At 32.7% G+C, this 13866-nt stretch overlaps 1 protein-coding gene across 6 annotated transcripts in view; it reads left to right on the forward strand.

The window, feature by feature from the left end:
• JMJD1C (jumonji domain containing 1C) overlaps positions 1 to 13866 on the forward strand; it is a 257864-nt gene that overhangs the window by 96170 nt on the left and 147828 nt on the right. For all 6 annotated transcript variants that reach the window (XM_064488133.1, XM_064488134.1, XM_031461228.2 and 3 more), the window contains one exon: positions 8182 to 8346. In XM_064488133.1, the coding sequence (XP_064344203.1) occupies positions 8182 to 8346 (165 nt within the window). The remainder of the gene's footprint in view (positions 1 to 8181; positions 8347 to 13866) is intronic.

Consider the following 13866-nt stretch of genomic DNA (forward strand, 5'->3'; position numbering starts at 1 on the left):
TTAAGATCAAAGGAACTAAGGCCTAAGGAAGTCCAGATGATCTCCCCAAGCTAAGTGCCAGGGATCTGTGGTGATGAGTGAGTGTGTCTTGGAATACAGCATATATGGGTGAGACACCTAATAATCATTTTGCAGTAATAGCCCTTTGCAGTCACACCTGCTACCCTTTAATATGGGTGTCAGCCAAGTATATGATAGGGATGAAACATAATTAGGTCATTCTGTGCCTAGAGTAATTCTTTATCTAAAATGTTCAGAGATAGCAGGTCCTAATTTTCAACTGGGAAAAAAAAAAGACTTGGAATCTCATATTCTTTTTTTTGCAGTAGATAAAAGAAAAGTAACTTTCAATAGTGTGAAAATAAGGAATAACAGTACTTGATTTTTCATGTAATGTATCAAAGAAATAAATTTTACCTGTGGCCAACTCTTTGAAGAGTTATTTAACTGGAAAACCAAATTAGTAAACAAGAATATCAGTGATAATTTTGAGTTGCCCTAGCTACCTGATGTATTAATTACCTGTTACAGTATCTTGTGGGCTCAGTTAATGAAAGACCACATGGCTCTAGACAAGAACACAGTATAGTCTCTGTTATAGACAATGGAAGGAAAGACTCAGTTTTTAATGAAATTTTTTTAAAAGAAGGAAGGAAAAGACTATCTTGTAGCTGGAAACAGAAAGATATGAAAGGAGTCACTGTATTTGGAGTTGGTAGCAGTAATGGTGGCAGGAAAGCTTTGAGAATGACTTGCCAGTTGGGTGATTGAAAATAGAAGACTGTCAGCATAAATTTTCAAAACTGTGGCGCTCAAGGATGGAGCTCAAGAATGGAGTTCAAGAGACTAATAATCAAGTATTAAAGCGAAAAAAATCAAAAGCTAACATAGGGGAAAGAGGGTGGGAAGAGATAAATTGGGAGTTTGAGATTTGCAGATACTAACTACTATACGTAAAATAAACAAGTTTTTACTGTATAGCACAGGGAACTACATTGAATATCTTGTAGTAATCTATAATGAAAAAGAATATGAAAAGGAATATATGTATTTACATGTATGACTGAAACATTACGCTATACACCAGAAATTGATACAACATTGTAAACTGACTATACATCAATTAAAAAAAAAACCAAAAAAGCGCTAATACACACTTACAAGATGAATGTTATTCATGTTGTCTTGTAAGAGTTCCAACTTACTTTTTAAAATACCTCTAGAATTGGAATAATATAGGAGCTTCTGCATTTGACCTCTTTTCTATGAAAATAATATACTTAATAAAATTTCGTCATGCCTCAAAAGACCAAAAGCAGAATTTGAGGCTTTTTCTAAGTAAGTTATGTTCAGGATTTATTAACAAACAGTTGTAATATTTAGGACTTGATATTTAACTTGGGTTTTTCTTCGTTACATTTTGTTGCTGTCCTTCTCCTTTAAACTCTTTAGTTACATCCTCGTGCCTTCAGTTTTGTAAACTACTCCCAGGAATCCCTTCTCTGTTAACCTATAGAAACTCTCTTCATTGATTCATTAACATGCTTTAAACGCATTCTCAGAATTTGTGTTCCTAGAAGGCTTTTTCCTCCTTGCTTGGTCAGGCTCCGTCTCTTTCTTCCTGATCTTTAATACTGTCTAGAAATTACTGTGGTCTCCTTAATGCCTCCTTATGCTACAGAAGTACTGAATTGATGATTTTCCTCTTTTAGCTGTTCAGCATTTATTTAGCTTTTTCAGTGGTGTTACTGAAAAAACAGAGAACTCTAAACTTAGTCATTTACAGTTGGGTACCATTTAAATCTCTAAAAGCTGTGAGATGCTTAACTTTGCTATTCCTTAGTTTTGCACACAAATTTTAGTTGCTATTATCATTACTAATGTTATGGACTTAATATTTGCGTCCCCCCAGATTAATATGGCCTAACCCCTAATGTGATGGTATTTGGAAATGGGATCTTTGGGAGATAATTAGGGTTAGATGAAGTCATGAGTCTGGGACCCTCATAATTGGATTAAGGCCCTGTTAAGAAGAGACCAGAGAACTTTCTCTGTTTGCTCCCACAAAGAAGAGGTCATGTGAGTACACAGTGAGAAGGCAGCTTATCTGCCACCAAGGAGAGTCCTCACCATAAGCAGACTTTCCTCTAGACAATCTTGCAGCCTCTATAACTGTGAGAAAATTTGTTGTTTAAGCCACATAATCCGTGGTATTTTGTTAAGGCAGCACAAGCAGACTAAGATAGTCATCCTCATTAATGACATTACATTAAATGCTGTACATAATTTATCAACAAGGAAGTAGTATATATGCTGAATTTTATAATATAATGAAATTAGGTGACATGGTAGGAGTATAGTTGTTTTTCATTAAAAGGTAATTGAAACTTAAGCATCTTTGAATAGTTTGCAGTTCTTGATAAATCTAGTTGTTCACTAGTCTTAAAAAAATAAAATTATTAGGTAAGCAATTCATAGAGGAGTAAGCAATATAGATATTGAAAGCAAGTTTGGTCTTTTTATTTTACTATTTGCTAACTTTGTTGGACCGTTTTTCTTGTTTTGCCCCCTAGAGATCAAACTTGCCGACTCAATATGGAAAATCTTAAGGCTGTATTAAGTGTGTTGTTTTCTACCTTTACACCGCAAAGGAATCAGTTACCCAGACATCCCCACTCTTTTCAGTGATTTACCACATGCCCTGTCTGCCAGCTTATAGAGACTATACTGCTATATGACTGTTAGGAATCTTACAAGCTATTTTGTTGTTTTCATTGACTCCATCATTTATTAGCTGCTTGACCTTGGGCCACTAGTTTCTCTGTATCTGTTTCCACATTTGAAAAAGTTGATCATAATAGTGCCTACTTACAGACTATTTCTGATGATCAGATGGCATAATAGATGTACCTGGCACATAGTAGACACTATTCAAGACATTATTAGCTGGTTTGATAAAAACATTACTGTTTTGATTTATTATATTTATCTATTTGATTACTTTCATATAAAGTATCTGCTTAAATGAGTGGTGGGTATAGCTCAGTGGTAGAGCTCATGCTTAGCATGTATGAGGTCCTCAGTTCAATCCCCAGTACCTTTGTTAAGGGAAAAAAAAAATCTTACAAAATATCTTTTGAAATAAATGTGTTTTATTCTTTAGGGAGAAAGGTAAACTAACTTAATCTGTCATAATTACATACTTAATGTGGTGATCTGATTTTTAACATACATGAACTATAAGCCATGGTTAAATATTTTTAATTTTATAAAGGCATAGGGCAATATTTTTGTCTTCAGTAAAGAATTTACTGTATTATACTTTAAACCCCATTAATTTACTGTCTACCTCCTTGAGTATTTGGGCATAAATGACAGATTTTGCCACCCCCCACCTTGATTTCTTACTACCAAATTATTTATATTGATTTGTAGATCGGTAACTCTTGTGGAAAAACTAGTCCTTCCCCTCCATGTGACTATTTTATAGAACAGTATTTTGTTAGGTATCCCAGAATAGAAGATTTTATGGCCAAATGGGAAAAATCTCATGGTATAAACTTACTAATGTTGCACAGTGAACGCTGATATGTTAAAAGCCTTGAGGAGACCTCTGGTAAAGTTAGACATTTGTTACTTTAATTTATTACTAGTTGGTGAACTTTGTTCATGACTTTTTTGGCTTCCCTAACACTTATTTATATACAAGGAAATGATGATTCTATAATATACACTTTATTTTGAGAAATGTTAGTGTAGTCTAATACTTTTATTTTTAACGTAAAAGATTTTGAGAGTCTTTAGTAGTTTTTACCTGTGGTTGCTGGTTGGTTTTGGCAGAAATAATTATGAGAACTCTTCATAGTTGTCACATGACATTATGTGAATCTCCACCCTTACTTTGGAGTAAAATAAAAAGATGAGGTCTGTATTGCACTTGGTGTTGATATAACTACTACCATTACTACCACTACCACTACCACCACCACCACCACCACCACCACTACTACTACTACCACCACCACTACTACTATTACTTGAAACCATGGTAAAAATAACTAAATGTATCCTGTATCACTTGATCCTTTTGCAGTAGAAACAGTTTTGTATCTCAATTGTCTTTATAAATGTCACTGAATATAGGATGTTGTGAAAGAATAGGGGCTTTCTTAATTACAGGTCATTGTTTTATTTTGCAGTTCTAGAAAAATAAGAGATTCTCATAGAATCTTAACAAAAATTGTGTGATAATTATTGATGAATTTTAACTCTAGAAAGTGTGCTCCATCATACTAATCTTAAATTCTTTTTGAATTTGCATATTAGGTTTTTATTTAGTTACTATTTTTACTGTTCCCGCATTTTCCCCCTCAAATTAAAAGTATAACATTGCAGGTAAAGATTGTAGCTTACTTAGAGATTTTAAAATAAAGTGAAAGACTATAACTCAATAAAATAAAATAATAAAGTGAAAGAGATGAAGTGGCAATTCAGACTAAAATAATAAAATCTCATTATTTTTATATATGTAAGTTGAATACAGGTCTCAGAACCAAGTATGCAGAATCCATTTACTACTTTGAAGCAATCAAACCTTGTAGAAAAAGAGACATTCTCTATTAACCAATGACTGTGTTTGAAGAGTTCAAAGGCAGAGTAGCAGAAACTGAATTTCATGACTGCTGCTTGTACTGTTTTTCTTCTTGCCAGTGGTTCCTCTGCCGGTTTGACAGCTTTTCTTTCAGTGCTTGCTATTACGTATATATATAAAACTGAGAATTTGTGCTTGTTGACATCTGTTGTACAAGACATGTATTAAAAGAAAAACAAGTCTTTTAATTACCCAGCGACCAGTTCTTAGGAGTCACTGTTCTAATATCTTGGGCTAAAAAAATACTAACCACATGTTTATTACTACAAAATAGTAATCATTTTTAATGATTATTTTGTTTAGCCTTTTTCTCATATCATTTCACTCTGTCGTAATCACTGCAACATCCATGGCTGTTAACTCTTGTGTATATCTTATTTCTGAATTCCCAGTGTTCATTGGTTCTAATATGAAATCAGAAGTGTTTATTGAGTGCAGTCTTCCTCTTTTTCTTTTTTTTTACATTATGAAGCCAGTGATTAATTAATAAGTAGAGCAACTGTATTCATGTTGAATTTAGTACTTTCTTCTTCTTCTTTGCAAATTTGTCATGTATTTGTATTTGTGATGAGTTTCCCATGGTCTTGAGTATTCAGAAACAAATTTAAGAAAAACCTTAGTTTGTTAGGTACTGTGCAAGATACTAGAAAAGCAAAAAAGTTGAAGGCATACTGATCCTTGCCCTTAAGAATCTTGTATTTTAATTAGTAAGACAGGGAACTTAGCAGATAGAAGGACCTAACAGAGGTGAATGAGGAGGGAGTTAATATAAAGTAGTGTATAATTAAACAAAAGTTTTCACAGTGTTTTAGGTAGTTTTACAAACTGATGGAAAGAAACTGCCTCCCCAAACCTTATCCCATTTACATACCCATATAACTGTAAGTCTAAGTTAGTTACCGATTCAGTTAGCCAAGATACAAAATTTTATCTGTGTTGGTGTAGGCAATCCAACATTGGCACTGAGTCTCCCTACATGTTATTGCTAGATATGCCAAGAATGCAAAACTCTGATCAGTCTTCATCCGGACCATCGCTCAGGGTTGTGTTTGCAGTGAGCAGCAGTGAGATAATGACTTTTCCCAAAGAGCAGGCTTGCTTCCATTTAATATAAAAGTGAGAATTCACCCCAAGGTTGATGCTCTCTCTGTGTACACAGGCGTTCATCCTAAGCCCTTTGCGTCCTTCCCATGGGACTAGGGAGGCATGAGGAGCCAGTGTAAGCAGTGTGCTGATACTCTGCTTTAAGTAATAAGCAGTTTTTATTCTAAGTAGTAAAGTCCTAGCAGTCATGCGTCTTTTGCCAGAATCCATAAAACAGTAACAGGCTAGCTTATTAGCATTTATATCTCTTTCTACCTGTTTACCTACCTACTTACCTACTTATCTACCTACCTATCTACAGTCGAATCTCAAACCGTTCACTGTTCTTGATATTCTGAAGGTAAATTGGCTGCACAGCAAAGAAGAAGCAGAATGTCTAATTTTAGTGTCCTTTTCTCCCCAGGGTCCTAGCAGATTCCTAAAACTGCCAGTGACACTGTCCAGGGAAGATAAGCAATCAGTTTAGAAAGTTCTCTTCAAGCTGAAAACTTTTAATTTTATATCGAAGGCTTTGCATTTGGAAGAATTTACATCAAATATATGTCTTTCAGGATAAGGAAACGTTTACAGACCTTGGGTCTTTAGTTTCTTGTCTAAAATATTTTGTATACAAGACCATATATTATTGTTCATGAGGGGAAAGCAAAGATTGTATTAAGCTTTTCCTGAGCATTGCCTCAGCTGCAGTTTCTTGGAGTTTCCAAAAATCTGTATATACCATTATTGAGTCACTAAATATGAGAATCTAAAAAGATTTCAAGTAGTGGAGAAAGTGTTACTATGGGATGAGGTTTTGGGAGGTATAGTTTCTTTCCATCAATCTATAAACCTACCCAAAAGAGCTGTAAATACTTTTCCTAAATTATACATTACTTTGTTAATTTCCTTCTCATTCACCTCTGTAAGGTCCTTCCGTCTGTCTTACTATGCATAATACCAAATGGACCTCAACTCAACCCCTAAGGATACATTTTTATAGAGTCAAGCAAGGCTTCTGCTCTGACTTTGTGTGGATGACTATGAACGGAGGTTAACTCCTTGAGCAGTGATAACTATGAACAAAGGTTGACTCCTTGCACAGTGTATTACTCTCTTTCCCAATTCTAATATGTAAGCACTTCTATCTAGCTTTCTAAAGGGCAGCAGCACAGAGATCTCGAAATCATACATATCTTTTACCAGTTTGCCTCCATGTTTGAAAGTTCATGGTTGCAAGAGTCAAAAGATGTGTAATATTTATTAAGCACTTAGTATATATGCAGCACTGTACTGGACACTAAAACAGCTCTACCCTTAGTGAGTTTATGCCCATTATTTGATTTTATACTAATGTAAACTATATGAAGAATAACTGATTGTAGATGTTTAAAGTTAAGTTTGAATCAAAGTGGGGATTATGAACATCCTGAAAGAACTTGAGCATGGCCAGAAGAACAAAGAGGATTTAAATAAGTTGAAACTGAAACACTTCAGGTGTAAGGGAGCAAACGATAGGTGGAAGAAAAACGTAAAACAAACTGCCTCCGACATAACTCATAATCTAGTAGAAAAGAGAGCTCTATGAAGAGTAGGGAAGACAGCTCTGTGAGGAGAGCTTTATGAATGGAAAAGAATGAAAGTGGGGAAAGAAAAGTTGAATGATTGAATTACTTAGTTATAATAGTCAGCTTCAGTTTTACAAATACAACATCCTTGTTTTGCTTCTGTTTCGGAGGAAAAGCTTTCAGACTTTCATCATTGAGTATGATTCAGCTGTAGGTTTTTCAGTATGACCTTAATTATTTTGAGGTAGTTTCCTTCTGTTCCTAGTTTGAGTATTTTTATAATGACACGGTTTTGAGTTTGTCAGATGCTTTTTCTGTGTGGATGAAGATGCTCATGTAGTTTTCTTACTACTTTCTGTTAATACAGTGTGTTACATTGATTGATTTTCATTTGTTGAGCCATCCTTGCACTTTCTCCTGTCTTTGTAATTAAAGTTCAGTTGGAACAAAGCCAAGCTCATTTGTTTACCTACTGTCTGTGGCTATTTTAAACCTACAAAGTCACAGATAAGTAGTTATGACAGAAACTATATGGATTGTTAAGCCTAAAATATCTGTTTTGTCCTTTACAGAAAATATTTCCTAACTTCTGCTTCTGGAATCATCATTATCAACATTGTTCTTTAGTGTGTCTTTAGTAGATATTTGCCCATCTGAACTGACCAGTATTGTGTAAATTGCTTTTCTCAGTATACTTACAGTTTATCTTCTTGTCAGATAATTATAATTTAGATGAGGAAAAGTTAGATAAATAATGATTTTAAGAGAAGTGCTAATTTGTATAATGAATATGTTAATGTCTTTTGTAGTTCAACTTTATGGCTTATATTATAAAATACCACACTCTGTTGCTTATGGAGTTTTATGTTTTCTTTTCTGTAGGTGTACGTGGAATTTGACGATCTTGAATGGGATAAACGAGAGTGGGTTAAAGTTTATGAAGATTTTTCAACCTTCCTGGTGGAATACCACTTAATCTGGGCCAGAAGGAACGACCCTAGACAGACTCAGGGATCAAAGAGCAAACAGATTCAGTGGCCTGCATTGGTAAGATCTATATTCATGTTTCATTCAGCATTTTCAATTGTTTGTTTTAAAAGAATAAGAATTAAATATGAATTTAGATTTATCTTAGTGATTATAGAGTAGTATTCCTGATGAGACTCCAAAGTATCTGGTGGAAATTGCAAAATACTGCTTTTATTTTGCTAAACAATTTTATGTGTCTTTCTGTAAGTACTCTTTCAGGATATTTAGTCCACACGTAGTTTACTCCGTTCAGTTAGGAGAAACATAAATTGGATTGACGGCTGCTAAGTGATAGTTGACTGTGTGCAGTGTGAAACAACTTTGCTGGATGAGACTTCATAGGTGAATGATGAGAATACTTTATAAATCATTCAATAGCATGTAATTTTCCTTGGTTTGTTAAATTTAGCCAGAATTGAATGAATCATTGTGGATAATAGCAGATATTTAATGTTAAATTACAGTTGACCCTTGAACAGTGTGGATTTGAACTATGTAAGTCCACTTATATGTGGGTTTTTTTTTTTCAATAAATGCATACTTTATTACTATACTGTTTATGGTTGGTTGAATCCACAGGTGGGGAACCACAGATATGGAGGGCTGATTATAAAGTTATACACGTATTTTCAACTTCCTGGAGGGTGGGAGTCATAACCCTCATGTTGTTCAAAGGTCAGCTGTGGATGTTAAGAAGACATAGTCGATTTCAATAAATTCTCAGTTTAGAGTTTTATAAAAGAAGTATACTAACTGAACAGTATCATTAATTCTACTAGGGAAAAAGCTGCATCTCTTTCATCATTGTTTTCCCTGTTTTGTGGCATAGTATTCAGCATTTAACATGTAGTCAGTTTGTTTAAATGAAATAATTTTCTTAGATTAATATCAAAGAAATATTTTAAAGCCATTGAAACATTATTTCAGGTATTTAGTATATGTATTACCAGGGTAGTAGGTAGGTCAGACTTTTTGCTGATAATTGTAGTGCTTACAAATTTTTCTGTTTTACTTAGTTAACTCTTTAAAAGTCTGAGGAGATAAGAGGTTAAAAAGAAAAGACAAAAAGGGAAGGAGAGAGAGGGAGTGAAATGAGTTGAATTAATTGTATTTTAAAAAGAAAATATAATACTGAAAGATAAATAATATGCATTAGCCATAGTTTTGATACTGAATACTTAAGCAAAATTGAAAAGATAATTTTTATCTATGATAGATTTAAAAATATTTGTTCATTGAGTATGTTGGATTGTTAATACGAAGTTTTCCAAAACCATGACCAGCATGCTTTTTGATTTTATAAACTTTAACTCAAAAGTTGGCTAAAATCTGTGAGTAATTATGACATATATGTGAATTTTCTGTGAAAAATCTCAGAAACGGGAAGTAGTAACATCAATAATACCAAAATGTATGCTTCAGTGTCATAGTTAAAGAATAAATAAAACTTTAGAAAAATCTTTTCCCTTTCTTAGAGACAGTTAAAATCAAGGTGAATTCCTAATGTATATTCACAAATGGCTGATTTTGGAGAAAATTTCTATTAGGAAATACTGTTTGATAATAATTTTTGTCACAGTATTAGAAATTTGTTTTTGTTGAAAATCTGTTAACCTCACATAACTACTTAAAACTTTTTAAAATTCAACTTACTTTTTTTTTATAAAAACAAGTACACATTATTAAATTGGGGAGTGCTAAATGGTATAGAATAGAAAATCATATTCATTCTACTTTCACCTCCAAGGAATATCCAGCTTACTTCTTTGACATGTTTTCTTATAAAATATATTTCTCTGCTTTCTTTTTTTTTTTTAAGCAAAGAATTTTTTAAAAATTTAGATTGTGGTATAATATGCTTATCATGAAATTTTCCATTTTAACTATTTTTAAATGTAAAGTTCAGTCACATTTAAGTACATTCATATTGTTGTACAACAATCCACCTACAGAAATTATTCCATCTTGCAAAACTGAAACTCTGTACTCATTAAACATCAACTCCCCTTTACCCCCTTTTCCCAATACCTAGCACCCACCATTTTACTTTCTGTCTCTATGATTTTGACTACTCTAAATACCTTATGTAAGTAAAATCATACAGTATTTATCTTTTTGTGACTGGCTTATTTCACCTATCGCAATGTCTGCAAGGCTCATCTATGTTGTAGCCTGTGTTAGAATTTCTTTCCTTTATATTATGAGGCTGAATAATATTCCATTGTATGTATGTATGACATTATGGTTATTCATTTGTGGACAGCTGTTTTGTTTCCACGTTTTGGCTATTGTGAAAAATGCTGCTGTGCTCTTAGGAGTACATACATCTCTTTGAGACTGTGCTTTCAATTCTCTTGGGTAAATATCCAGAAGTACAATTGCAGGATTATATGGTATTTCTATTTTTTAATTTTTTTGAGGAACCATCACACTGTTTTCAGAGCAGCCATACTATTTTACATTCTAACCAACATTTTTTTTTTCAGTTCTTTGATAATAGTCATCCTAAAGGGTATGAGATGGTCTCTCCTTGTAGTTTTGATTTGCATTTCCCTAATTATTGGTACTGTTGAGCATCTTTTCATGTGCTTATTGGCCATCTGTATATCTTATTTGGAAAAATGGTTCTTCACATTCTTTGCCCATTTTTTAATTGGATTGGTTGCTTTTTGTTGTTGAATTTTGGGAGTTCTCTGTAGTATTCAGGATATTAATCCCTTATCAAATGTGATCTGCAAACATTTTCTGTCATTCTGTGGTTGCCTTTTTACTCTGTTAGTAGTGTCTTTTCATTTTTCATGCACAAAATTTTTAAATTTTTGTTAAGTTAGATTTGTCTTTTTTTTTCTTCTTTACCCATGCCTTTGGTGTTATATCCAAGAAATCATTGCAAATCCAGTGTTATGAAGTTTTTATCATATGTTTTCTTCAAAGAGTTTTATTGTTTTAGGTCTTACATATAAGCTGTTGATCCATCTTGAGTTAATTTTTGTATATGGTGTTAGATAAGGATCAATTCCATTCTTCTCTATGTGAATATCTAGTTCCCCAGCACCATTTGTTAAAAAGACTGTCCTTTCTCCATTGAATGTTCATGATAAAATTGTCAGAAGTCCTTTTACCATATATGAAAAGTTTTATTTTTAGGTCCTCTGTTCTGTTCCATTGGTCATTATGTGTGTCTTTATGCCAGCACCACACTGTTTTGATATCTGTAGCTTTTTAGTAAGTTTTGAAACCAGGAAATGTAAGTCCCCTAACTTTATTTTCAAGATTGTTTTGGCTGTTTCCTTTCCCTTGATATTCCATATGAGTTTCAGGATTTTTTTTTTATTTCTGCAGGAAACATGAGGATTGTGATAGGGATTGCAATGAATCTGTAAATGACTTTGGATAGTACTGATATCTTAACGATAGTAAGCTCTCCAATCTGTTAACAAAGAATGTCTGTCCATTTTTCTATCCTTTCAAAATTCTGTTAGCAATGTTTTGTAGTTTACACTGTACAAGTGTTTTCACCTCCTTGATTAAGTAACTCATTCTTCTCAATGCTTTGTAAATGGAATTGTTTTGTTAATTTTATTTTCAGATTGTTCATTATTAGAGTATAAAAATACAGTTGACTTTTATGTGCTGATTTTATATCCTTCTTTAACTAACATCAGAATTGTGAAAGACTGGAAGCTCTTCCAGAACAAGACAAGTATGACACTTAGACAAGGGGAAGAAAAGCATATTAATTGTTTTTAAAAACAAGTAAAATTATTAGTTTGCAGATGATAAAACCTTATGTATAGAAAACCCTAAAGAGCACACAAGCACACACACCAGTATTAAAACTAATAAATGAATTCAGCAAAGGAGCAGGATACAAGTAGGATACTGCTCTCTTTTAATTGTAGTTTTAGCTAAGACTGCATTAAAATTGTAGATCCTACTGTCTTTACTGCATGTTTTATCCTATACATTTCTCCTCAATTTTTAATGACTTCATAATATTTGATCTTATAATGATCCTTTTCCCTAATGTTTGGTGTTATACTTGTTCCTAACTTTTTGTGGTCATAAGTAACTGTGATGAATACAAAATCTTTGTCTGAATCTCTGATTATTTTTAGTATTTAGATTGACAATAGTAGAATTACTGATCAAAGGGTATGAACTTGAACACATCAGAAATCTAAAAATCTCCTGATACTGTCCACAAGTTATTTAAAAGTTTTACTTACTACCATTGTCCTCACTGTGTATTTTTAGCAGACCTTGACCCTAACCCGCCAACTCCCCTGCACTTCTCCTGTAAGCACTGATTACTTATTTTCAGAACATCAAAGATTTTAAAAGGGGAAATTTTTACAATTTAAGAAGTACGAATTGAATTTTAACATTTTTATATCTGCTAACTTGATATTTTAAAATGCTGTTTTATTGCTTCAATTTGCATTTCTTTAACGATATGAATTTTTTTCTTATTTGTTAGCAACTTGTATTTTTTGAAATTGTTTTTTTCAATTACTAGGGTTTTATGTTTTTCTGTTACTATAAACTTTCTTTATATTATAATAGATACTAAAATTCTTTGTCATTTGTTTCATGGCTTACTCAGCTAATTTTATAATAGAAAGTGTTTTTGAATTGTATGTTTATATTTAAAGAAAGTCTGTATAGTGTGATATCTTTCTTAATTCAGACAGGAAGTGACTTCCTTTCTTCCTGTTTTCTTTGTTTTAGGAGATTATAAAAATTAATAGAACAAATAATTGAAATCAGAATGCTTGTTATACTCTAGAAAATAATCATTTTAAGTTTCGTAAGACTTTGTGAACATTCATTTATGTATAATACATATGACTAAGATTCTGTTATCTAAGGAGATCTATAAGCAGCAGTTATGAAATTCAGAATTTTTAAGTTCATGTAGCAGAATAAAATACTATATATTCAAATTTCAGAAATTTTAGGGATATATATGAAGTGATAATAAATGAAACACAGTGGAAACTAATAATCCTGTCTTTAAATTTTTACAGATTTAATGTTTCTAATTCTGTGTACATGGTAGTGCTTTCCTACTCTTTTGTACTTAAACATGTGTTTGTATTTATTATCTTCCAGTTGTTTCACACCTTGTGTGGTACCTGTTATATACTACATATTGGTTATATTTTCTAATCTACTTCTTAGTCTAAGAAATCAGTAGGTACCAGCAGTATACCTGCTGGTTCTTAATCACAACAGGAAAAAAAAAATCCTCTTATCTCATTAACCTATTCTAAAGTTTACTTTAAAAATTTAAAGATAAATAAAACTTCAACAAAATGTGGGATAGTTGTAACACCCAGGTTACTTCTCTGGAATTGTCTATTTATTTTTATTCTCAAGACATCAGTAGCAAAATATGTATTGGAGCACCACATATGTAACATGCTGAAGTGGTGTTCTTTTTCTTTTTCTCCACCCTTCACCCCCAACCTTGGCTTGGTCCTGTATGATCAGTGTACCACCTGAGGCCATTCTGATGATGGAGGCCAAAGTAAC

This window comes from Camelus dromedarius, chromosome 8 (genome assembly GCF_036321535.1).
Source record: "Camelus dromedarius isolate mCamDro1 chromosome 8, mCamDro1.pat, whole genome shotgun sequence".
In the NCBI taxonomy this organism is placed as follows: Eukaryota; Metazoa; Chordata; class Mammalia; order Artiodactyla; family Camelidae; genus Camelus; species Camelus dromedarius.